At 51.9% G+C, this 23962-nt stretch overlaps 12 protein-coding genes across 12 annotated transcripts; 8 read left to right on the top strand and 4 right to left on the bottom strand.

Annotated features, from left to right (window-relative positions):
- Positions 1–163: 163 nt before the first annotated feature.
- Positions 164–1639, top strand: CC77DRAFT_192210 (hypothetical protein). The gene is made up of 2 exons (XM_018530562.1): positions 164–683; positions 745–1639. Exons 1-2 carry the CDS (start codon positions 576–578, stop codon positions 1186–1188), a joined length of 552 nt encoding a protein of 183 aa, XP_018383900.1. The 5' UTR covers positions 164–575; the 3' UTR covers positions 1189–1639.
- Positions 1504–2391, bottom strand: CC77DRAFT_1063139 (hypothetical protein; the record flags this gene model as incomplete). The annotated part of the gene is made up of 1 exon (XM_018528602.1): positions 1504–2391. One exon carries the CDS (start codon positions 2389–2391, stop codon positions 1504–1506), a length of 888 nt encoding a protein of 295 aa, XP_018383899.1.
- A 366-nt stretch (positions 2392–2757) lies between these two features.
- CC77DRAFT_192219 (alpha/beta-hydrolase) lies at positions 2758–4232 on the top strand. The gene is made up of 3 exons (XM_018530563.1): positions 2758–3153; positions 3208–4051; positions 4105–4232. The coding sequence occupies exons 1-3, from the start codon at positions 3006–3008 to the stop codon at positions 4181–4183; spliced, it is 1071 nt and encodes a 356-aa protein (XP_018383898.1). The 5' UTR covers positions 2758–3005; the 3' UTR covers positions 4184–4232.
- A 262-nt stretch (positions 4233–4494) lies between these two features.
- On the bottom strand, positions 4495–4935 carry CC77DRAFT_913477 (hypothetical protein; the record flags this gene model as incomplete). The annotated part of the gene is made up of 1 exon (XM_018533652.1): positions 4495–4935. A coding segment is annotated over one exon (441 nt), but the record flags the coding sequence as incomplete, so codon positions are not given.
- A 349-nt stretch (positions 4936–5284) lies between these two features.
- Positions 5285–7166, top strand: CC77DRAFT_939794 (Poly(A) polymerase; the record flags this gene model as incomplete). The annotated part of the gene is made up of 4 exons (XM_018534694.1): positions 5285–5439; positions 5487–6754; positions 6808–6922; positions 6971–7166. 4 exons carry the CDS (start codon positions 5285–5287, stop codon positions 7164–7166), a joined length of 1734 nt encoding a protein of 577 aa, XP_018383896.1.
- An 857-nt stretch (positions 7167–8023) lies between these two features.
- CC77DRAFT_1096418 (hypothetical protein) lies at positions 8024–9129 on the bottom strand (the record flags this gene model as incomplete). The annotated part of the gene is made up of 2 exons (XM_018529842.1): positions 8024–8243; positions 8308–9129. The coding sequence occupies 2 exons, from the start codon at positions 9127–9129 to the stop codon at positions 8055–8057; spliced, it is 1011 nt and encodes a 336-aa protein (XP_018383895.1). The 3' UTR covers positions 8024–8054.
- An 824-nt stretch (positions 9130–9953) lies between these two features.
- CC77DRAFT_939922 (DEAD-domain-containing protein) lies at positions 9954–12442 on the top strand (the record flags this gene model as incomplete). The annotated part of the gene is made up of 2 exons (XM_018534702.1): positions 9954–11645; positions 11696–12442. The coding sequence occupies 2 exons, from the start codon at positions 9954–9956 to the stop codon at positions 12440–12442; spliced, it is 2439 nt and encodes an 812-aa protein (XP_018383894.1).
- A 777-nt stretch (positions 12443–13219) lies between these two features.
- On the top strand, positions 13220–14709 carry CC77DRAFT_1073393 (hypothetical protein; the record flags this gene model as incomplete). Its single annotated transcript, XM_018529184.1, has 3 exons — positions 13220–13331; positions 13381–13757; positions 13827–14709. 3 exons carry the CDS (start codon positions 13220–13222, stop codon positions 14211–14213), a joined length of 876 nt encoding a protein of 291 aa, XP_018383893.1. The 3' UTR covers positions 14214–14709.
- CC77DRAFT_1073391 (PABP-dependent poly(A) nuclease 3) lies at positions 14710–17681 on the bottom strand (the record flags this gene model as incomplete). The annotated part of the gene is made up of 5 exons (XM_018529183.1): positions 14710–16429; positions 16518–16618; positions 16674–16868; positions 16919–16978; positions 17039–17681. The coding sequence occupies 5 exons, from the start codon at positions 17679–17681 to the stop codon at positions 14879–14881; spliced, it is 2550 nt and encodes an 849-aa protein (XP_018383892.1). The 3' UTR covers positions 14710–14878.
- Positions 17682–17928: 247 nt separating this feature from the next.
- On the top strand, positions 17929–19311 carry CC77DRAFT_191940 (hypothetical protein). Its single transcript, XM_018530561.1, has 3 exons — positions 17929–18502; positions 18564–18659; positions 18715–19311. Exons 1-3 carry the CDS (start codon positions 18366–18368, stop codon positions 19217–19219), a joined length of 738 nt encoding a protein of 245 aa, XP_018383891.1. The 5' UTR covers positions 17929–18365; the 3' UTR covers positions 19220–19311.
- A 479-nt stretch (positions 19312–19790) lies between these two features.
- Positions 19791–21537, top strand: CC77DRAFT_1073389 (hypothetical protein; the record flags this gene model as incomplete). Its single annotated transcript, XM_018529182.1, has 2 exons — positions 19791–20208; positions 20264–21537. 2 exons carry the CDS (start codon positions 19791–19793, stop codon positions 21388–21390), a joined length of 1545 nt encoding a protein of 514 aa, XP_018383890.1. The 3' UTR covers positions 21391–21537.
- Positions 21538–22759: 1222 nt separating this feature from the next.
- CC77DRAFT_191918 (hypothetical protein) lies at positions 22760–23446 on the top strand. Its single transcript, XM_018530560.1, has one exon. It carries the CDS (start codon positions 22882–22884, stop codon positions 23353–23355), a length of 474 nt encoding a protein of 157 aa, XP_018383889.1. The 5' UTR covers positions 22760–22881; the 3' UTR covers positions 23356–23446.
- The last annotated feature ends 516 nt before the right edge of the window (positions 23447–23962 follow it).

Here is a 23962-nt window from a genome sequence, read left to right as displayed (position 1 = left end):
CGTCAGCAAGGAAGCTTGTTCTGGACAAAACAGCCGCTAATGCAATCCACTCTAAACGAAGCTAACGCCGCACACCCCCATGGCCCCCAAGACACCGCCCCTGAATATCATCCGAAACCCCTCAGATTGCCTCTTCGCAGTTTGCGCATCGAACGCGTGTCGTTGATCTTGGATGTGGGTCCCGATTGATGGTTTGCGTGGAACTGCTGATCATGGAGACGTTGAACAGATTTCTAGATTACTGTACTAGTAAGCCCTTCTCAACGGTCGCGCTACTTTTAAAAGAAATACGATCCAAGACAGCGCAACGGCAAGATGACGGGCTGACATGATTACCCATGCTCGGGAACCGAGTTTCGTGGCGGAGCATTCGTGTTCTGTGTTGATGCACAATATTGAAGTATACATAAGTGGAGGCCAGCTGCTCTCCCACGCGCTTGCTCACTCCTACCTTCTCGCTTTTGCCTCGTGTCAATCATTCGCTTTTTCTGTATCCTTCAGTCCACTTTGACTTCGGACGTCATTTCTCTAGAAATCACCCACTACGCGTTGAATCAATTCACAATACCGTAAAAATGCAGTTCAAGAATCTCGCAATCCTCGCTGCCGCTGGCACTGCCGTCGCTGAGTTCGCTATTATCACCACACCTATCCCCACCAATCTGGGCGAGGTTCTCACAAACGTACGTTCCCCGATCTACGCGTCCTCTTTCTCAAATCTCTAAAGCTAACCTATTTATTCAGGCCGACGGCTACGCCTCCTCAGTCCTCAACGAAGTCTCAATGGGCCTCGCATCCCTCACCCAAGGCTCCGCTCTCTCTGCTGCAGCATCTGCCCACAAGGGTCTCGCATCCTTTGTCGCTACAGCCTCATACTCCATTCCCAGCGAAGTTACCAAAGTCGGTGCGCTTGAGACTTTCTCCGAGACACCAGCGTGGTACAGTGCGCTCCCGAGCGACATCAAGAGCTACTACGACAGCTACAACGCCGAAGTTCAGAGGCTGGTCAACCAGGCTATTCTAGGCGAGAACGGCACTACTGCGTCTACAACCAGGTCGGGATCGGGTGGTGCGACGGGTGCCAGTGCGAGCTCGGGCCCAAGTGAGACTGGTGCGGCTATGGGTAACATGGTCGGCATGATGGGTGCCGGTGTTGCTGCGGCCTTTGCGGGTGTCATGGCTCTGTGAACGTCGGGGTGAATTGCGCAAGGGTGATGGGTAAGATTGGGCTTTATAGAGTATGCTGTTACACCTTCTATTGGCTGCCCTTTGCTGGGATGTGGTTTGGTTAAGAGGAAGCATGATGCCCATGTTTGTAGTTGAGTTTTAGTATGATACCTCGAATTCTTTTCTTTAGACGCCTGGATCCCGAAATGAAAGGCATGTTCTTCACAAATTCGCATCTATTGTTCGCCGTCTATCTTCTGCATCTATTCCATCAATATCTCGTTTGCTCAGAGACCGTAGAAGAAGTCAACAAATACCAAGCAGACCTTAGCCCTACTACAGTTGACTCTCACCCTTCGGCTGCGCCAGCTTCGCAACCTCGGGATCTTTGGTGACTTCCTCATAATCCGGTCTCGGGAGCTCGAACGCCTGGGTCACTCTCGCATACGTAATTCCACCCAGCCTAGAGACCGGCTTAAGCACAGCAGGATCAACAAGCACGCCCTGCTCATCAATAGCATCTTCCCTAACCCAAAAGTTCACCCCTTCCACAAACGCTGTAACACCCGTCTTTTTGTCAGGCGTAGCAGGATTCTTGCTTGTCCATTCCACCGTATCAACAAGCTTTCCTTCAATACTGAACACGGCCTCTTTCACGCGATCAGGCTTAACATACTTGCTCTTCTCCGCATGCAACCCACTGAACGCCCACTCACTCACACCGACTGGCGCGTTTATACTCGTATAGTTGGCCGCTTCGATGTACTCCTCAGTGATGATGTTGATGACAGCCTCCTTGGTCTCAATGAGATTCTTTAGTGTATCCTTCGCTTTATCCATCCCACCGGCAAATCCCAAAACGAACATTGGTGGATCATGGTTTACGAGGTTAAAGTAGCTGAACGGAGCAAGGTTTGTGGATTTCCCATCTGCACTGATTGTTGAGACGAAACCAATGGGGCGGGGTACAATCGCGGAAATGAGTAGCTTGTAGTTGTGTACTACAGGTCTGCCTTCCTCATAAGGGTTGATAGAACGGTGTGACTTTTCCAAACTGGAGGGCTCATTGGGACCAGATCCGGTTTTCCAGTCGGGCTTTGGGGTTTGCGTGTAGTGGAACGATGATGTTGCGTCAAAGGGTGGGCGGGAGGCTTCGACAGCTTTGAAGTCGCCGTGAGGATTGCGTTTGATTTCCTTTTCGGCGTCTGCTCGTCCAGATGCCATTGTGGAAGAGGGGCGTAGCAAAAACTTGTGATGGGACGTTGCGATGGTTCTGCGGATTTGGTGGCTGAGCTTGGCTCTACTAGTGATCACGGGAATGATGTTCTTATACGTCGACATTGTAGCTGCTGTTTAGTCAAGGATGATCAATCGCGCAAGAAAGGTGCTCTACGGCAATTGGCGGATATAATTCCGAGCCTGCATAGAGACATGAGGATAGCCGCGGAAGTGTACCGAGACTTTTCAGGCCCCCATCGTAAACTTCTTGCAATGACTGCAGGGATTCAGAAACTGCTGTGTGAACTGAAGCTATTAACAGACGTATGTTCTTGGCCCGTATGGAACGTTTAACTGTTGTCATCTCCACGGTTACACTCGGCGGTTTCCAGCAATGACCGTGATTGGTAACGTCATGTACCCCACCATACCTTCCAGCTACCCCGCCATCAACGATAACGACACCAGTGCTAAGTGGCAGTCCTATCACGGAAGCTGGAAGAGGTGAGAAGGAAGCTTATAGATATGCTGCGCGACCGTGCACGATAATCTGTCTGACGTTTGACTTCTGCTGTCCATAGCTGTCTACAATTCCATCCTCTGAACATATTCCAAACACAATGTCCTCGGGTGATGATTACCAAATCTATAAGCTTGGGAACTTCAAGCTCAAGTCTGGTGGAGAGATACCAGATGCGTTTATCGCCTACAAGACGCTAGGAGACCCATCGCTTCCGGCTGTCATATACCCAACATGGTATTCTGGGAGTATGTGCAGTTCAATTGGAGCTTAGTTGGAACGCTGCTGATTCCACCATATAGCGATATCCGACAATATCTGGCTTACAGGCTCGGACAAGACACTTAACCCTTCCCAGTACTACATCATCATGCCTGCATTGTTCGGCAATGGCCAGTCGTCGTCGCCATCAAATATGCCAGATCTCCGCCCATTTCCAGAAGTGCTATTTTACGACAACATACGAGCGCAGCATGAGCTTGTTACTAAACATCTGGGCGTGAAGCATGCTCGTGCTGTTCTTGGTTGGTCCATGGGCGCGGGACAGACGTATCAATGGGCGACGCAGTTTCCTGACTTCATGGATCTTGCAGTACCATTCTGTGGGAGCGCAAAAACGAGCCTGCATAACCAGGTTTTCCTAGAAGGTGTCAAGAGCGCCTTGTACGCCGCTCTAGGGACAAGCTCCGCAGGTGTCGCAAAGCCAGATCTACAAACTGCTCAGGGAAAGAACATGACTTTCTCATCCGAAACCCGAGAAGCTGGATTGAAGGCTCTTGGACGCGTGTACGCCGGCTGGGGCTTCTCTCAAGCATTCTATCGTGAGAAACTATACGAGACCGCACCTACGCTCGGGTTCAAGAATCTGGACGACTTTCTTGTCAACTTCTGGGAAGCTTGGGCGCTTTCCAAGGACCCAGAGAATATGCTAGTCATGGCGCATACATGGCAGGCTGCTGATTGCTCGCAACAAGAGCCGTACGATGGCGACTTTGAGAAAGCGATGAACGGTATCAAGGCGAAGACACTAGTCCTGCCAGCGAAGACGGATCTTTACTTCCCACCAGAAGATTCTGAGATTGAGGTCCAGAATATGAAGCCGGGCGTTGGAACACTGAAGATATTCCCCTCTATATGGGGCCACTGGTATGTCCCTTTCCCCAGAATGAACGCGTGCTTGGAGCTGACCATCGACACAGGGCTGGTGGGCCAGGTCAATCCACGGAAGATGCAAAATGGCTTGATGCGGAGATCAAAGACTTCTTTGCCAAGAACTAGTTCCGCGAACTACGCCACTTGATTGAAGGGCAGAATCGAACGCCCTTGAATGGCTGCCTAGTGGGAGGTGCTCGATTATTCCCTACAACGACGTGATACTACCTTTCGGCCAATTTGATAGCCTCAACTACCTTGAAACGATCTTTGCTGCCATGGCGTTCAATGACGTATACATACTCAACGTCCCAATTTAGAGCTATAGGTATGGCTTCTTCGAGGTGGGCAAACACTGGTTTCTCTAGTAACCCACTTGTGAGCAATGTGTGATCCATCACTGTTTTTGTGGTCAACATCTTGAGCTTTTCCACGCGAACCTGGCTCTTCGCTTGCCCCACAGAAAGGTGAGGCGTAAAAGGCCGTCGGTCTGCGTTTACTTCGGGGAATTCTTTCTGCAGGGCCGCGTGAAGCTGTTGGACACTCTGGGTGGTAGGACCCAACCAAACAGTTGTGCTATTGGGCCCGTGGTGAAAAACCCCTGGAGGATCCGCCTCGAGTGATATCTGGAATGGTCGTATGTCTTTGATGGCGCTTACAATACGTGCACGTATGTCGGGCTTGAGAGTTGACTGCGAGCCGTTGCCATGCCCACTAGGCTCAGAAGGCTCAGATAAAAATGGGTATAACAGATTGATGTGTGCAGGCCATCGCTTGAAATGCTTGTCGTATATACCTCGAACTCGATCGATTGGCGCAGCAATGCTAGATGGAGGTAGCAAGACCAGCGCAGTCTTGTAAGTGAGATGTGCCGGTAATGATGTTGCCATGTCTGATGGTGGATTAGTGAGGCGTGTTGAAGATACGCTGGGGACGCGTCAATGCTGGTGTTGAGCCACAGTGGCGCATTATTAGGGGCTTGGCAACGGGCTGCTCCCAAGACAGATGCATCCTCGACTTCTGATGTCGCATTCACTTTCCAGACTGCAACTCGGGAAAGATCGCGTCGCCATGTGGGAGCGCTGAATCTTTCATTACACTCATTTCCCAGCCGCCTCTCACGACAAACCTCCTCGACACGCGCATTGATTGCAACTTCCTTCGCGCCGCTCGCCGCAGCACCCCCGAAGTTGCGCGACTCTGCAGCCCCGACTCTCGACTTTCACCATGGACGGTCAGAAGAAGCCCACCCGGCAGTTTGGTGTCACCAGCGCCATCTCCGAGGCCGCGCCCACCGAACACGACATCAAGCTGAACGACAAGCTTATCGAAACACTTAAAGCTGAGAATGTCTTCGAGACTCCCGAAGGCAACCGCAGGAGGTAAGATAGCCGTTCGGCACACGATTGCGCCAAGCTAATCTTGTCAGGGAGGAGGTGATTGAGCACATCCAGAAAGTCGTCGAAGAGTTCGTCCGTCGCGTCGGCAAACAAAAGGGTGTTCAGCAGTCCGTCCTCGATGCTGCCGGCGGCAAGATCTTCACTTTTGGTAGTTACGCTCTCGGCGTCCACGGTCCCACGTCGGATATCGATACTCTCGTTGTCGCGCCCAAGTTCGTCACCATCGACGAATTCTTCAAAAACTTCCCTCCGACCTTCAAAGAAATGTCAAACACGGAAGACATCACCGAATTCGTGCCCGTCGAAGATGCCTTTGTGCCGATTATCAAGATGGAATATCGCGGTGTGAGCATAGATCTACTATTCACGTCTCTGCCCAAGAGGTCGTCGATACCCAGGACTATGGAGACGATTGAAAAGAAGGACCTGGAGGGTCTCAGCGAGTCAGCGACACGGAGCGTCAATGGCACACGAGTAACCAACGAGCTCCTGGACGCGGTGCCACAAAAGGTCAGCTTTCGACACGCGCTGAGGGCCATCAAACTCTGGTCGAACCGCCGCGGCATCTATGGAGCAGTCTTCGGATACCCTGGTGGTGTCGCGTGGGCTATCATGGTTGCGCGTATCTGTCAGCTATATCCCATGGCCAACGGCGCTACTATCGTTTCCAAGTTCTTCAGCTTGATGTACAAGTGGACCTGGCCGCGACCCGTTATGCTGAAACACATCGAAGAGGGCGACTTGGGTCTTCGTGTATGGAACCCCCAGGTCTACGGTGGTGACCGAGCTCACCTCATGCCTATAATTACACCTGCATTCCCTTCCATGTGCGCTACCCACACGGTGATGCCATCGACACTGCGCATCATGAAGGAAGAGTTCGGACGAGCGGACAAGATCTTACAACACATCTTCTCAGGTGCCAAGGACTGGGATTCCCTCTTTGAGCGACATTCCTTCTTTACCAAAGACCACAAGTACTACCTCAGTGTCGTGGCCGCGAGTCGCAGCAAGGAAGCTAACTCCACCTTCTCCGGACTCGTGCAATCGAAGATTCGTCACATTGTCAAGGGCATCGATGATGGACAGACGGGCATCGATACAGCGCGCCCTTACATCAAATACTTTGAACGGTACCATCGCTGCAAAGACGATCAATTTCATGAGGTCACGCAGGGTTCGCTTGACTATATGATACCAGCATCTGAAGTACCTGCTGAGGGGACGGAGCCAGCCAATGGCGACACCCACATTATCTACACGACTACTTTCTACATCGGTCTCACTCTACCTCCAGGTGAGTATACTTAGTTTGCCAAATCTCTCACCTATCTCTGACTGTTTGTGTAGATGCTACAAAGTCGCTCGATATCTCCTATCCAGTGAGTCAGTTCAGGAGCTATATCACTGACTCCGACCTCTACGACGACAAAACGATGTCGGTCAAGGTGGTTCATACCCGCAAGTAAGACCCCCACCTTCACTCATGCCCAGACCTCTGCTGACTTGCTAGCACTGCGCTTCCCGATGACGTTTTCGAGAAGGGAGAGACTCGACCGAAGAAGCCTAGCAAAGACAAGAAGAAGAAGGACGCGAAAAGTGCTAAGCGCCACTTCGCCGATACAGGCCTTGACGTGCGTGACTCCCACCTCCTCAAATCCTCTCGACGCTCGCCCGCGCCAGAGAGCAATCTTACGTTACCATGCTAACCATTGTGCTGATATAGGACAGCGAGCATTCAGCAGCAAAGCGTCGACAGTCCGAGCTTGCTACCAATGGAGTGCCTACTCCAACGGCAGCATAAGCTCCCTCTCAGCTAAGCTAGCACATGTTCGCTATTTCTCTTCTCTATCATTCACTTGATATCCCATGGGTTTTCTGACATTCTTCTTCATTTCAGTTCTGCCTGCACTACCGAAGGTGCGGCTCGTTAGCAACCTGCCTGCCTGATCACGCAGGTCCTCATCGACTAGAGACGCCTCCGGAGTTGCGACTCGACGCCGCATCAGGTGCGTATCAGTACATCCGAGGGCCTCTAACAAACAAAACCAGAAAAAAAGTAGGAAAAGACTGCACCCAAGCGAGTCACAAAAACACTACAAGAAGGTTTGATCACGCACACTTTACTTAATGCATCACCCCCGTTCTCTAGTTGACGTTGGCTGGCGTTCAAAATGCATCACATGGCGTTTGTGAATAGCGGGACAGGTGGTATTCGTCCACGCAATGGAGTCACAATCACCAAGGGGAGCGATCAATTTGCTTTACACCACACGAGGAAAGAAGGGTATTCGTGGCCGCGAATCGGGATTCTGTAACTAATACGCAAACTCTGTACACCAGAAATCTAAAACATTTGAAGCCTAGGGGCTTCGACAGATTCAAGAATGATGTCTTCGTGTATTCAGAAATGTGATGTAATAAATGTTATGCACAACATGATTCGATAAAGATACCACCACACATACTCAAGCCTGAAACAACCCACACCGGGGTATTCTGTACGCATGTCGCAATTACAAATCATGTAGCAATGTATGTCGCATCGTAATCATATCAGTCGTAACCATGTTTCCCCAACACTGAGTGATGACCACTCATGATGTGACAGCAACAGTACCGGCAGTACCACCCAGTCCAAGGATACCGTCCATTTCGCAAGTAACAGTACCGACATTCTGCCAGTAAGGCATGTCACGAATGTAAGGCACTTCGGCTCTCTTAGCACCGGTCAAGGCTGAAGCGGCACTGGCCCAGTTGAAGTACTTGTGGCAACCTACACAGAACTAGTCCGCTCCGTTAGCCAAAGATGATCTGAAACGAGAAAGATGAGAAGTGGACCTCACTCACCATACTATCACATCCCCCATCCTTTTCAATGACCAACTGACAGTTCGGACACCTCTTTCCATCCAACTTTTGCATATACTTGAGTGTGTCTTTTTCCTCTTCACTTATCTTCTCGTCGACATGCTTGGCCGCATACTCCGCACATGTAACATCTTTATGCCAAGCAACAAGGCACTGGGCGCAAGATCGGAACGCACACTCGTGACAAGTAACTTGCGGGTACCCCGCCGCTGCCGTGTCTGGTAGACCAATTGCATTGCACATCGGCGATGGACAAGTGAGTGGTGCTGGACTTGCAGTTTCTTTCCACACCTCCAGCATTTCCATGTTGAATTTCTCCAGTGGAGCGCCGGGCGGCATATAGCGTAAGACGAAGTCGTGGGACCAGGGTACTGAGCAACCAGGTTCTAGACAGCCGTTGTTGATTGTTCGTACGCCTAGTGTATCCATCTTGGCAGAGAGAAAGCGCCCAATGCATGTTTTACAGACGGGGTCGACTTTCCGTTTGCTGGGGTTACGGGCTAGATGGGCGACACAGGCGAATGGGACGTCTGTTGGTCGCCAGCGACCGCGCTTTGGAGGAACCCATCCTACGAATTGGTCTGTAGGTTTCTCCTCGATGCAAATGCGGCATGTGAAGTCGGTTGGCGGTGGTTTGCGTGGCTTGGGACTGGGGTTTGGCTTGCGCTTCTTCGCCCAGGGATCTGCACGCGGGCGACGTTTCTTGGTGACCTTCGTTGGGGCGGCTTTTGTAGCTGCTTGTCTGGTATGAGATCGTAGGACTCGGCTGCTCGTTAAGGGTGGTTTGACGGCTTTAGGCATTGTGTGACGTTGTGGTCAGTGACGTAGTGTTGCAATCTCAGTTGATCGTTATGGCTAAAGCGGCCGATCAGAGTAAGGAGTGTGACAGTGGAGGTTTAAAGACTGAGGATTGACTGACAAGGCTAGTTATACGAGGCTGAGGCTGCAGCTGACATCAGTATAGCGATGCCGGAAGGCGGCATGGGTGCCTGATTCTTCACTTGAATTGATAGGCAGTGACTCATGGGAGGTCTTCCGTTCGTTTGTAGGAAGTCAGTAGCCTGGAATTTCGAAGTATGAACCCGCACATGTTGCCAGCCTGACGCATGGTTGACTACTCAATAGATAGGTTATTGGATGAAGGTTAGCAGTTGCAGTGGCCACATAAGAGTAATTACAAGGCAAGCTACTCTACAACAGGGCGGCTTCAAATTATTGCGACATCCAGTATCGTGGAAAGGCGTGAGTCGTCAGTTGTCATTGGACCATGTTCGTTTGCCGCAAATGTCTCTGATCCAAGGATGCCTGATAGGCAGTCAACACGCTAGTCACGAGCTGCGCAGCTCCCGAGTTTAGACGATCTCTACACGAGAGCGGCCGCAGCAGGCGTAGTGTTCGCAACAAACGTGCTAACCAATTAGAAGGGTGCAAGTATCTTCACGACGCGGTATGGTATGGTGTTCGCTACAAGTTCGAGACCCACCTCCTCGTAGTGGTTGCGGCGACGCTGCTTAGCGCGACAGGGGTGCGCTGAGCACAGATCCCCCGAGCCCGAACTTTTTTTGCGACGCTTGTAAGTGCTGAACTTTCATAAACGTGACGATTCATATTGATATCACGCAATTATGGCACCAGATCTTGACGACGATTTCATCTTCACAATCTCCGACCACGACGATGTTTCCGACGACGGTGGCGCCGACGACGCCGCTGCGGCGACGGCCAAACTAGCTGGAGCCGGGAAGAAGAGGAAATACACCGAAGATCCAGACCTCAACGTGAAGCCCAAAGAGGTCGCGTCCAAGAAAGCAAAGAAGGATAAGAAGAAGGGAAAGAAGGGGAAACAAGCCGACGCCGAACCAGAGCTCGAAGAAGATGGTGATGCGATGCCAACACCAGGCGAAGACGTCGAACAGAACGACGACATTGCTAGCGACTTCGAGTTCGCAGTCGGCGACATAGACACTGGCTTTGTAGAGGAGTTCGATGGCTGGGGCAATGACAATGGCACAGTAGCGCAGGAGTCACAGAAGAAGGGCAATGCAGTCGACGTTGATGATATCATTGAGCGGAGACGGAATAAGAAGAGCGCACAAGCAGCCATAGACGCGGAGTCGCCAGAGGCCTCAGTCAACGGTGATTTTGAGGGTTTTGGCGACGATGATGAGCTCATGGCCGAGGACGGGTTTGGCATGGGCGCAGCAAGCGACTCTGAAGACGAGGAGGATCAAGATGAAGAAGCCTCAGGTGATGAGGGCAGTGGAGGCAATTCCCAAGAGGACGACTCGGACGACGAAGCAGAGGTACCCCACGTACCGCATCCCATGGACCTCGAGGGTGCCGAGACAGAAGACGAAGTGGAGAGTGAGCAAGAGGATGCTGTTGAGGCTAAGAAGGCAGCTGCTTTCTTCGCGCCAGAAGACAGCGTACCTATCAAGAAGAAGAAGGGCGCGAAAGGCAGCACAGGGTCCTTCCAAGCAATGTCACTCTCGCGACCCATCCTACGAGGTTTGGCATCTGTGGGTTTCACCGAGCCGACGCCTATTCAGAACAAAGCAGTTCCCATTGCGATGCAAGGCAAGGACGTCGTGGGAGGAGCCGAAACTGGTTCCGGTAAAACGGCCGCCTTCCTCATCCCTATCCTCGAGCGTCTTCTCTACCGCCCAAAGAAGGTTCCTACAACTCGTGTCGCTATCTTTATGCCTACGCGTGAGTTGGCGGTGCAATGTTTCAACGTCGCTACCAAGCTTGCGTCCTTCACCGACATCACTTTCGCACTAATGGCTGGTGGTTTCTCAACGCGCGACCAAGAAGCTGTCCTGAAGACACGACCAGACGTTGTTATTGCCACACCTGGTCGTTTCATTGATCACATGCACAACACAGCTGCTTTCCAGGTTGAGCATCTCGAGATTCTCGTCCTCGATGAGGCTGATCGTATGCTCGAAGAGGGTTTCGAAAGCCAACTGACTGAGATCCTGAACACCATTCCAAAATCGCGACAGACCATGCTCTTCTCTGCTACGATGACAAGTTCGGTTGACAAGCTGATTCAAATTGGTATGGACAAGCCGGTGCGTCTGATGGTCGATGCCAAGAAGCACACTGTAGCTGGTTTGACGCAAGAATTTGTGCGATTGAGGCAAGGCAAAGAAGACAAGAGACTTGCGTACCTGATGTACATCTGTGAAAAGATCTACACCGAGAAAGTCATTGTCTTCTTCAGGCAGAAGAAGGAGGCGCATAGGGTGCGAGTTGTCTTTGCTCTGTGTGGGCTTAAAGCCAGCGAGCTCCACGGTAACATGAGCCAAGAGCAGGTAAGAAATTGTAGAACGTCCGAGATATGACACAATACTAACAACAACAGCGTATCCAATCCGTAGAAGCCTTCCGTTCAGGCAAGTCGGCCTACCTACTGGCTACCGACGTTGCCTCACGTGGTCTTGATATCAAGAACGTCTCAACAGTCATCAACTACGAAGCACCGCAGAGCCACGAAATCTACCTGCATCGTGTCGGTCGTACCGCTCGTGCTGGACGAAGTGGTCGGGCCTGCACGCTTGCCGCAGAACCCGATCGCAAGGTTGTCAAGCAAGCTGTCAAGGCTTCTCGCGACCAGGGCGCCAAGGTAGTCAGTCGGCAAGTCCCTGTCGAAGAGACTGACAGGTGGATGAAGAAGATCAAGGACCTCGAGGGTGAGATTGAAGAGGTTCTCGCTGAAGAGAAGGAGGAGCGTGCCATGAGTATCACAGAGCGTGACCTCAAACGAGGTGAGAACTTGATACAGCACGAAGATGAGATCAAGGCCCGACCAAGACGCACATGGTTCGAGTCTGAGAAGGACAAGATGGCAGAGAGGGAAAGGGGTGCTGCCGCGCTCAACGGGCAGGCCGGAGGATCGGTCAAGGGCAAGGAGAAGAAGAAGAAGCTCAGCGGCAAGGACCGAAAGAAGCTTGAGATGAAGGATGTCCGAACAGAAGGCAAGCTGTTCAAGAAGGGCAAGGCTGATCGAGGCCTAAGTACCGGCAAAGCAAAGGAGAAGCAAGCTCACGCGAAGAGTAAGTCCAAGAAGATTGCGGCGAAGACTGGATCGTTCAAGGGCTTCAAAGACTAGATGTTTTGGTTGTTAGTTTCGTGGCTGAAAGTATATCCTAATGATACCACTTTGCATCAATATGCAGTAATCATTCATATCAAGTGAGGCTATTGCTGTACTGCCTGATGCCATCATCCAGCGATACTCGTTCCGAGAGACGTTTGTTCACTGAGGGAGGCAAGTAGTTTGGTCCGCTCGATGATGGGTCTGATGTCTGATTGATCTCATCTGCCAAGCAAGCCCCTTTTTGGTCTAGGCGGATAACCGGGAGCTGGCGGACGAACATGGCAGATTTATGGGCTACCTCAATTTCCAGGCACCACTTACTTTACTGCCACCTGTTTTTGACACGTACACTCCTTTCAACAAAACTCACATCACCTGCTTCTACCGTTCGGCCTTACTCTTTTGCAATCACACTTCCTACTTCTGCATTTGCGACAGGGTTCGTTATCAGCTCGGCTTATCGGCGGCTTATTCGACAACTTTCTAGTCTGGACCCGCTCAGCTTCAACAGCTATTGCAAGCTCGACTGTGTTTGCTAGCTTTTAGCACGCTCGCCTTCAACTACGCTGTAGTTTTATACTCAGCCTGCGAATACGTATCGTTCCACGTCATCCTCGGACGATTTCCTGCAGCCTAGTACTCCGAGCATAAGCAAGGCGCGCATACGAGCCTCGACTCCTTCGAATAAGCGCAGCGGGGCACACCTGTGTACAAAGACACGTCGTGATAGTGGACTCCGGCATCGCAGGCACTTGAGAAGACGGCGGGACAATCACAACCTTTACAACCATGGCATCAGTACAAACGCGAGTCAACGGCAATGGCACCGCAGTGCGGCCTGCACAGGCAGAGAAGGAGGGCGCAAAAGAGAACATCTTCCTCTTCATCCCAAATCTGATTGGTATGCGCGTCCTTTTCACGTTACGGCGACCTGACTAACAGACTCCTAGGATACTCGCGCGTCTTCCTCGCCTTGATTTCACTCTACTACATGCCCCTCCACCCGCGTACATGCACCCTCCTGTACAGCATATCCTGTCTGCTCGACGCGCTCGATGGATACGCGGCCCGAGCATATGAGCAGAGCACCAAGTTTGGTGCTGTGCTAGACATGGTAACGGACAGGTGTACAACAACCTGCTTGCTCGTCTTCTTGGCGCAGGCTTTCCCTCGCTTCAGCATCGTCTTCCAGGGCCTTATTTCGCTGGATCTGGCCAGTCACTACATGCACATGTACGCGACCCTGAGCATGGGTGGCAGCGGCCAGAGCCACAAGAACGTGGACGAGAGCAGGAGTTGGTTGATGAAACAATATTACTCTAACAACGTACGTCCTGCCGACCTTATATCTTGTGTGTAGCACAGGCCACAAAGCACATGCTAACAACCTTGACAGAAAGTTCTCTTCACCCTCTGCTTCATGAACGAAATGTTCTTCATCGCCCTCTACCTCCTCTCTTTCAGCTCCCCGCTCCTCTCACCCACCCTGTTCTCCGACCTCAACAACCCATCCTCCATCCAGCCCGGTTCGCCTGCCGCTCCTAAACCCTCCATGTTCTTCGCCAGTCCTTTCTCCGCCGCAGCCATGGAGATGGCTCGTGCCAACAAGATGGACTCGACGGTCCCGTGGATCTGCATGCTTACCTCGGCTCCCTTTATGGCTATCAAGCAATGGATCAATGTGGTACAGATGGTCAAGGCGAGTCAGTGGCTTGCTGAGGGTGACAGGAAGGCGCGGAGGAAGGCGGGTTTGCCTAGGAGGGGTTCCAAGAAGAGTCAATAGATGACTTGTGACATGTGACAAGGCATGAGACTGGCGAGTTACACGTATGGAGCCGGTAAAGGGGCTCACTGGTTGAGGAGACGCGCCGCGCGCCGAGTGGTATTTTGGCGGCTGCACCTGCAGACTTTCTGCGTGCACATTCGGCGCATTTCATTTTCACTTTTTCGTCCATCTACTCATATTGTAGTGATCTGCGACTTCACTTGTTTGTTTTACTCCTTCTTCATTCGCTTTCAGCTCAAACTTTTCTTGTACGATTGCATCTTTGCCTCTCAACAGAAGGGCCATACGGCGCGAGATGAACATGTACTCCATAGAGTTACATAATAATACGTTTGTTTTCACTGCATGAAAACTGTCCGAAGCTGAAATTGCGATTTTCATTGCGCTATGAATAGTCTGTGGTCCTCTAGTTCTTACTATACCGTCTGTTTCCGTCAATACAACAACAATACGCAACTCATGCAATCATGTCAAATCCGCTCCAGCCCGTTCTTCCGTTCAATAATCTCTTTCTGACGGGAGGAACACCGATGCTCACGTCACCTAACTTGATTTACTATTCTCTGACCTGACCCTCCTCAGGCTCCTCTGATTTGAGAAGCCTTTCTCTTTGCATATCCATAGTGATGCTAGCCGCGTGGACTGGACGAGTTTGAGGAATCCTATTTCCCCGAAACACGTCCCGCCCGTACTAAATCTTGGAATGCTGATTCCAGGGCTCGCTTCACTTCGCGGTAGCTGACTATCAGCACATTTTGCTCGTCACGGCTAACGAGCGGTATCTTCTCATCGGTTCCAGCGTCTAGCTTGTTCAAGCAATCCAAAACATGCGCAAGGTCTGTGACGGGGTGTCCGTTGGCGTCTACCTGGTGGAAGACGTAGTCGCGGAACAACTTGAGGTAGTAGCGCTCTCCCGTTTCTGCCCATACTGAAGATGGGTTTGGGCCGTTGTTGCCCGGCATACTCTGTGAGGCGTCTAACTCTGGTCGCTCATTAATCATGTTGAGCTTGACAAGCAGACGGACCAGTCTCGAAGATTCCAGCTCTTTCCCAAGATTGACTGTAAGTGTGTCCTGAGCGTGTAGCTCACTGTCAAAGACTGATGCGAATTGATCGGCAATGCCACCCAGGAAGGTGTCAATGTCTTTCTGCATTGGCGCTGGCGTAGTTGGAGAAGATGGTGTTCCTGGTGCTGGTTGGGGGTTGAGCAACCATTGCACGCATTCTTTAAGGCGGGCTGTATAACTTCTAGTGATATAGTCCATGGACTTTTGCATCTGCAAATGAGCTGTAGCGTTATTGTTGGCAATGCAAAGTATCAGCCGTCCCAGCTGCACCAGGTCGTCTGCTTGAAGTTCGGGCACAGGGCGAGCATTGTCAAATTGAACAATGTCCATGATACTGCATGCATTCAGTCGTATCCGGTTTTTCGAAGTCAGTAGTATCTTGGATGGTGTGATGAGGCGCGCTGCCAGACCCGAACCGTGTATGGCTTTGAGGGCTGACGCGATCTGAACGATATAGCCCCATAGGACTTGCTCTGGTACATGTGATGATGCTGGCTGCCTGCCATGGAATCGCTGCACTGGTTTGAAATGCTCATCAGCCAGTGACTTTGAGTTTGGATGATAATCTGTGACCAGAATCAAAGAGCTGTCACCGAAAGCTCGAGTGGTGAAGGCTTCGTGGATTGTAACCACGCTGCCATTCAAGACGCGTTTCCATGGCTGAGCGGAGCGAATCGCAGTCTCACTTGTAAGGCGGAAATTTTCGAGACGGCGTAACGCGTAGGTCTTGCCATCTTTGCTGGAAACAGCTTTGTAGATCCAGCTAGCGTACCCGAAAGGTGCAGTGTTTTTCTGTGGTGACATGTCCAGGCAGAATAAAGAGTGAAACTGCTCAATGACGGGTAAAGTACTGTTGGGTGCGACCTGGCGTGCAATATCCGCCTTCTTCTGCAGCTCTTCCCGTAGTGCGTCAGGGATGAAAAAGTCATGAGCAGTACGCTGGTATGCGAGTAGCCCTGTTGGCTGTGGTCCTACCGGCCAGTACAGATGGTAGGCAGGGGTCTGGAAGGCATTGGCATTTTGAAAATACGTCGTCGATGCATCTTGTGCATATGGATTAATGGTAGCAGCCTGGTGAGTTGCACCAGTGAGGGTAGAGATGCTGGACGGAGTACTGAATGGATCGTAGCCAAGGTTGGATTCGACCTAGGGCGTTGTAAGTTGAGAACAAGGTGCGAGAAGATGCTCTAATATCACGAAAAGATGACGAATATGTTCAAGTAAAGTCACGCACCATCTGCTGGCCCTCAAAAGACTGCGGGACGAACTCTTGAAAGTCTTGCGAATGCCAATCGATTGCGGGCTCTTTCGCGTGCATATGCGGGGTGGTGACGGCTGAGGTAATCAGCATGTGTAGAGAGACGGTACTGGCGATTGTTTAAGAACTCACTGGAGCGTTGCGATTTAGGGGTAAAGACGGCAGCGTTGGCAGCCTTGGGCGAGATGGTGGCGCTGCGAGAGGATGGAGTTACGGACCCATTGGTACTTGTCTGCAGCGGGGTAAAGGAAGGAGAGTCGACATTGAACCTCTTTTTTGCGTTTTCATTCTGGCCCAACTTGAGGTTGTCGTGGATGTAGGGACAGGCTAGACTCGGGTCACCAAAGCATTCGGCCGATGCAGCCACCAAGACTTACTGTTTTCATAGCGGCAGTGTCCGTAGATGGTGACGTTGCGACATAGGGTGTTCTTCGCTTCTGGGAGGGCCAGTCAGACTTGCCATGTAGTGTATATATATAGGTGTAACTGCGTCATACCGCGTCCCTTAGGGCGAGGAGAGACTACTCCCCGTCGCGAATCACCCGAAGGACCTCCAAAGGTTGTTGCCATGAATCGCGTTTGGCTCGGCAAAGCGCTGGTGGTAGCAAGAGAGGGTTGCTGGCGTGTCTTGGACGCAGTCTGGGGGGAGCGAGCGGCGCTCTGGGCGGACTCTACGGGCGTCGAGGTGGGCGGTTTGCGGTCGGAGCCGGTATCATCTGAAGAGGCGGGCGGCCTACTCCATCTGCCCACGGACTTGGTCGAGTGTTTCCGCCTGTTGTTGCGCGCCGGCTTCTGGGGCGTGGTAGGGCCGTTGCGCCCTGGGGGGTTGGGGAGGGAATCCCGTGACGACGACGACGTCAACTCGGAGATAGATTCAGTTGCTGAGGACCCAGAGCTGGCAATGGCAGTCGCATGTGCATGTGCCTTGGCTGCGGAATAGACGGCGGGTCGGTTGTTGGTGGGCGAAGCGTGCGGCGCGCCTTTGTTCGGCGGCGATGCAGGCTGAATGATGGGCAACCTGTTGCCGGTGTGGTGCGAAGTCCCTGCGAGCACATTAGAGAGCGAGCCCATCAACGGCGACAGGTCGTAGAGGGCCGACGCAGACGGCTCCTGGACATGTCCAGGGCCGCCGGGAGACATGGCGTGCGGGATGTTTCGCGATAGCGGACGGGTGGCATGGAGCGGGCGGGACAATTGGAGGAGTACCTTTCGGAATTGCGGGCTATGAGCCACCCCCAGCGAGTCCAGCGTCCTGTAGGAGCAGCAGCCGCGTCTCCATGAGCAGGCACAGTCCAAGAGTCGAGGCAGACTAGACGAGCAGGCGCGCTGGATGAGTGAGGTGTGATAGCTGAGACGTAGCCATCCTATCAGCATTCACCCGCCTTCCCTGCAGCTGCTGTTTGCCGTGTTTGCAGTCGGGTTCCGCTTAGTCATGCTGCTTCCCATCGGCATCTCGGCATCACACACTACGACTCCATCGTCCCCCAACTGAAGAATGGCGAGTTGGGAACAGCCAAGACGACGCCTGGGTCAACTGCTATGCTGAACCTCCCGCAAGCTGACCTAAAATAGTAAGCAGTGTCTGTGACGACTATGGCAACAACGACCGACTTGGTTCTGCCATTGCGACTTCCTCAATGGTTGTTGCAACAACGAGACTTAGGAAATGGCAATCTTTGGTGAGCTCAGGCCGTCTGCCCGAGGTTTCGATTTTCAATTCACTCTCACCTTCACCCCGCCGACCAATGAGTCTTTCCTCAGCGTTACAAATTCTCGCTGTCAGCTTTTTCAATATCCGCCCACCTCCCCTAAACTCTATCCGAGATGGAGTATAAGACCCCCGTTCCACCACAAGCCAGCTATGGGGAACCCGCGAGTAATCAGCAGGCCCAATTTGCGATCGAGCCTTGCGCTGCTATACTCCGCCATGATGGTAATGTCCGGTCAGGCATGTTTCATCTGTAAGTTCCACTGTGCCAAGTGGATGTGAAACATACACTGACTTTGTACGCCCTTGTTCAGACTCAAATGCGGCCATATCGTCGCTATTGATGGAGGGGATACACGCTGCGGCATCAATTGTCAAGAGACCGCCAACAGCGCCCAAAGCTCTACCTTGTATGCGCGTGACAGAACCTACATAGTCAAGTCGATCGCTCATCCATCCTCTCAGTCTGACGACCCGAGACCTCCTGTATTTGCCCGAGGTGCAGCGCCCTGATTTCCTTTACTGCGAGGTTTGTCAAGGCATACCTTGGGACAACTACAGAAGAATGCAACCACCTTCCGACGACCTCCCACGTAGTACCATACCCATGCCCCGGCGCTGTATCGGTCTTACACGTGGGGAGATAGTAGCGGCTATTCGAGTTCCGCACGTTGGCGTTGGGGCCTTGTTGGCTAGCCCATTCCCTAGTTCCAACTGCTACGCACACAATCTGTGCTGTGGCCACAGGGTCTGGTGCGCATATTCACGAAACTGTGCTCGCAATTGCAACGATGACTGGCCTTGTAACGAAGATGGCGTTCGACGCCTCTTGATGAAGCAGGCTGACATCATTTTTTGTGAGGAATGCGTCTTCAGAGCAGAACGGGTCCATGCGAAGTGGGAGGCGGCGGCGGCGGCGGCGATGGGAGCGTCGTTGGATCTCACGTTAGGTCATCAACCGCATGGTTGAGACGACTTGTAGCCTGAAGTTCTTACGGTAAAGTAAATTTTCATCACATTGCCCAGCGGCTCCCGAGCTTTCATGTCATGAATTTCTCCAGATTACGAGAGTTGGCCTGAGAGGTCTAAAAAAATATAACTTCTGATTGTCCATTACCTCTCTACCACGGGTGCGCATGACAAATCTCCTCGGATGATGTATCTGGCAAGGTTAAGCCCCTGCTCTCATTCCAAAAGGCCCAATCTCTTTCATTGTCGGGTTGCTATTCACCACATCGGCAGGCCTATACTGCTCTTTTTTCTCTTACCAGCTATTTGCGCATCCTATTGGTCCCCAGCCGCAACCTCACCGTGTTATCTACTGTAGCCTAGTATAGCTAGACTCATCCAGCGATCACCGCTCACATTCACTACAGCTCAGCGTAACAATGGACGAAGATCATTCTAAGAGTTTCATTCACGACAGAAGACCTTTAACTGTAACGCAACTACCACTGTATAAATCACAACCTAGTCTTGACTACAGCGACTCAGCTATATTCTTGCAGACTTACCCTACTTACACTACAGTCAACAACCTGATGGGAAAACAAAAGACCGTCGTATCGGATAAGAGGCCAAGACATCCTCGCGGCAGCACCAAAGGTGGTGGCGGTAGACGTGGTAGACCCAAAGGCAGGCCTTCGCAGTCAGCGACACCAACACCTGGGACGTCACAGAATGGAGCATCTCAGAAGTTGATGGTCAAAGTCAACATGGGACTAGATCCTCCAAGTCCGCATTCGCATGCGACCCTGCCGCATGATGGCCACAGAGACCAAGATGATGGATTTCCTCAGCAACTAGCACAGCCGGCGCCGGTCACGACTCGTACTGGACGGGCGATTCAAAAGCCACAGCAGTACGACGCTATACAGGGCAGCGACATTGATTTGTTCATTGATCAGAATTCAGAGGACCATGGAGATGACGACAGAATGTTTCTGACAAGTGACCCACGTAAGTACCAAACGTCACAGATCAAAGGAGCTTAGATCCGCTGACACCTACCTAGCTTACGTCTCACACAAAGCACAAGAGCACCTCCAGCAGCCGCCAAAAACAAGAGGTCGCCCGCCCAAGAATAACACTTCGTTCGGCGCTTCTGTGGTTAAAGTGAATGAAGAGAGCGCAGAATCTCCGTTCCTCCAAAACCTACCAGTACCATCTTTCCCTGCAGATCCTGCCCAATTTGTAGCCGATGCGGACGTATACGCCATTCTAGACGCCCTTTATAGCACCACAAGAACCTTTATCGACCTTCCCAGCTTCAGCAACGCCTCCGATCCTGATCACGCCCAACCCTACAGCGCCAAAGCCCTCACACAACTCTACGTTCTCTGCTACCGGAAACAGCGATGGAATCTCTGCGATATGATATCCGATACCTGGATACGCGCTTTTCATGACATGCGTAAGAAAGATCAGCAGAAGCCTCAAACCCAGACATGGCGTCCCAATCCCGCTCTCGACCGACGTAAGCGTAAAGCACAAGAGGCCTTGGCAAAGGGTCACTATATTCCCTCGGAATTCGATGCAGACCCAAAGAAATATGGTCTTGTTGTCACAGATCCGGAGCTCGAGAAAGATGTCACATGGATCAACACCGATCTTCTAAATCTCCTTTACAAGTTCACGTCTCCAGGGTGCGGCGCAAGGTTTCTCTGGGCCGATGCTTTAGCTTTGTTTGGTGATAAAGCTGAGGAAGTTATTGGAGAAATGACGAGGGAGGGATTTGAATTACACCCAGACCTTCTGTTCAACATTATGCAGACTAGTCTGCGTATGTGTCGGAGGAACCTTACACTGAAGATTGAAGAGAGCACGGAAGGTGCGTGGTGTAAGCGATATCACGAGCATGGCAAGAATGGACAGCGTTGTTACCGGGAGTTGGCGTCGAAGAACGGGGAAGCCGAGGGAGGTTTGCGAGACACGAGTTTGAATGTTAGAGAGATGCGAGGCTCTATAGATCAGGATTTGCTGGATCGGTTTGGGGAAGGATTGGAAGACGAGCAGGGTACTGCTGAGGCGATTCGAGGGGAAAAGAGAGGTCCTGTGGAGAGTGGCAACTTTGGTCTGAACAAGCGGACTACTTGGAATGGGGAAGAAGAGGATGCCGAGGGGGTCTCTGAAGACGAGTGAGCTCTCTATGAAAGTGGCCTGACAGCAGTATCGAATGGTTCATTTTCTGTGTCAATTCCCGGGTCGGCCTAGTCCGATCATATAGCCATCCTTCCGAAATGAGGCCATCGCTTGCCTATCTTAGCATGCAATGGATATTTGGTGAGGTAATACATGCCGTTGTGTTAACGATGTGAAAGTTGCGAACCCATCAAAAGCGTAGAGACGACACTGAACAGTATCAGTCTTCGAGCTTGTTGATTTGACCTTTCAATGTACATTGGCTTTACTACTACGACCCAATGAGTCAGATATGGCCTGGTGAGGTCCTCGCTTGATGATGGTGCATATCTCCTTATCTATCAACAAGTCATTGTGCCTTCCCCAGCGTAACTTCGGCTACACATTGTCAGAAGCAGGTAAGGTCTTTGTTTGTTCTCAGTCACTCGCACGATAAAAATTTTGCAGCGGGTTTGCTTTTACCATAGTGCGATGAGCGATTCGCCTTGCCCCTCGGTCGCGAGAAATCGCTTACACTTTCCTTGTCATAGGCTGTTCATATGCAATGCGGCAGCTCATTCGCTGCTATCACACCGACACTCCTATGATCCCACAGGTCTTCCATCTTCTAGCCTTCAATTGGGAGGCTAAGGTCCGAGTAACCGTGCAAGACCCTCAGGCGTCCAGTCTGAGTGATTCACCCACCTCGTACCCCGGAATCTATTACTCCGCACGGTTTGACTCAGTTGCCGTGTTTCCAAGACGTATAAATGGGGCCATCCCCAACATTGGCGTCTTGGTCAATATCCACTATGAGCTTGTCAGTGCGTGCTTTTCGCTCCAGATACGATTTGACGCCGCTAATCGACTGTGAAGCGTTTGTCAGCGTCAGTACCCACCCGATGCCGCGATACTACCGCTGCAGATACACCCACACGCAAGATGTCCGAACGTGTTGTACGAAGCAGCATCTGTTGAGTACGACCTAGCCGGCAATAGAAACTGGAAGATAAGATCGCATCCATATGCGCCTTGTTCACTTCGACCTCCGACACCCGGTTAATTATGGACTCTCACCAGCACCCATTTTTATACAGTATGCGTGGGCTGAAGGATTAGACCCACGGCCATCGCCGACCAGCCGATAAACCTTGCCCACTGTGGACCAAGTAGTAGACCGCATGACCCTCGGGGTTATCACGACGGTTATGCTAAGAGGATATGGTCCACCCGAAGTCACGAGAGTCGCATGGTAGCGAAAGATTTACTTTGCTGACGTCTTAGTCAAGCACTTTACAAGTTTTTGGCGTAACAGCTTACACTGTTTACAAGCACTTGGTTAAGGCATGGCGAGCTTAGTCCTGACGAACCATCCCACGCGCACTCTGTGTGTGTGTGGAGACAATCAGTCAAAGCGCCTACGTTCGCCCCGATAACACTCGGAGTCCCGACCGAGGCAGATGAACGTACCATGTCTTTAGCCCTGCGTATTCCTTTGCATCGCATGACAAGATGCACTACGAGTGCATAGCTCTGCGGAGAAAGATGCCCCGGCGGTCTGGGCTCTTGTCACGACAGTCCAGCCAGAGCGCTTGGAGATGTCAGGCTCGCTATTGTGGGTTTGACGAGTCAGCGTCTGCCGCTGCATGGAAGAACTCTCTGTCGGACTCTGGGGTTACGCAGCCAAGAGTCACATCATCGTGCTACACGATCATTAGAGGCACCGGCAACCAGGACTCGTATTGGCACCAGAGCGACCGAAGAAGCAGCGGACTCTACACTTGCGCATCATTAGCTTTACCAGAACTTCTGCATGTATTGTATCTACGTCTAAGAATGGGTTCGTTATTTCAAGAGCCTTTGCAGGACGGCATGCCGTTTGAGGAAGTTGGGAAACAGGCGCTAACAGAAGAGGCTGAAGGAGCTGGAGCCGCATCGGCTGTCGACACACCGCCGCGAGACGAGGTGTCGTCCATAAGAGATTAGTCGCAGAAGCCGAAATCCTGCTCCGACGTCTTTTTCTCCTCGGGGTTAATTCTACCGGCGAGGGTCTTCGTCGCGAGGCATCATCAGGATAGCGTAGCAATTTATCCTGGTTGCGAGATTTTCCCGCGGTGCGTCCAGCCAATTGCGTGGCATGTTTTACCGGCTTTTCTCCGGCCGCTACCATGAGCTTGACAAGCTTCTCTTCCTCGACCGACAGCTACTGTAGAAAATCCGGGACACGAGAGCGTTTGGGGGATAATGCGGGGTTCCCATCGTGTAGTGGCCAGGTTGTTGACTGGTGCTTAGCTCGGCCCCAAGCTCCACAAGACGCACGAACAAGGAAGCTTTCTCCACTCAAGCCTGCCAACCTTCCGCCCATTTGCTGGGCGGGGTGTAACCTTTGTGCAGATGGCGCTCTTGTGCTAGGCGTGAGAGGTGACGGCGTCGCCGCTTGATCGGTATTTGATCAGACGATCAGCGGTCCGCTTTCTGCGCAAGGCCTAGGTCCAACGCCTGCAATGCCGATGAGACGGGACGACCTATTGAACGTTGAGGAAACCACAGTTGGGATTGGGAAGGTCATCCGGCGCCTCTCTATTCGGAAGAC

Source organism: Alternaria alternata (genome assembly GCF_001642055.1).
Source record: "Alternaria alternata strain SRC1lrK2f unplaced genomic scaffold CC77scaffold_15, whole genome shotgun sequence".
NCBI classification, from domain to species: domain Eukaryota; kingdom Fungi; phylum Ascomycota; class Dothideomycetes; order Pleosporales; family Pleosporaceae; genus Alternaria; species Alternaria alternata.
Note: the sequence above shows the minus strand (reverse complement) of the source record. Positions and strands in the feature narration are given on the sequence as shown.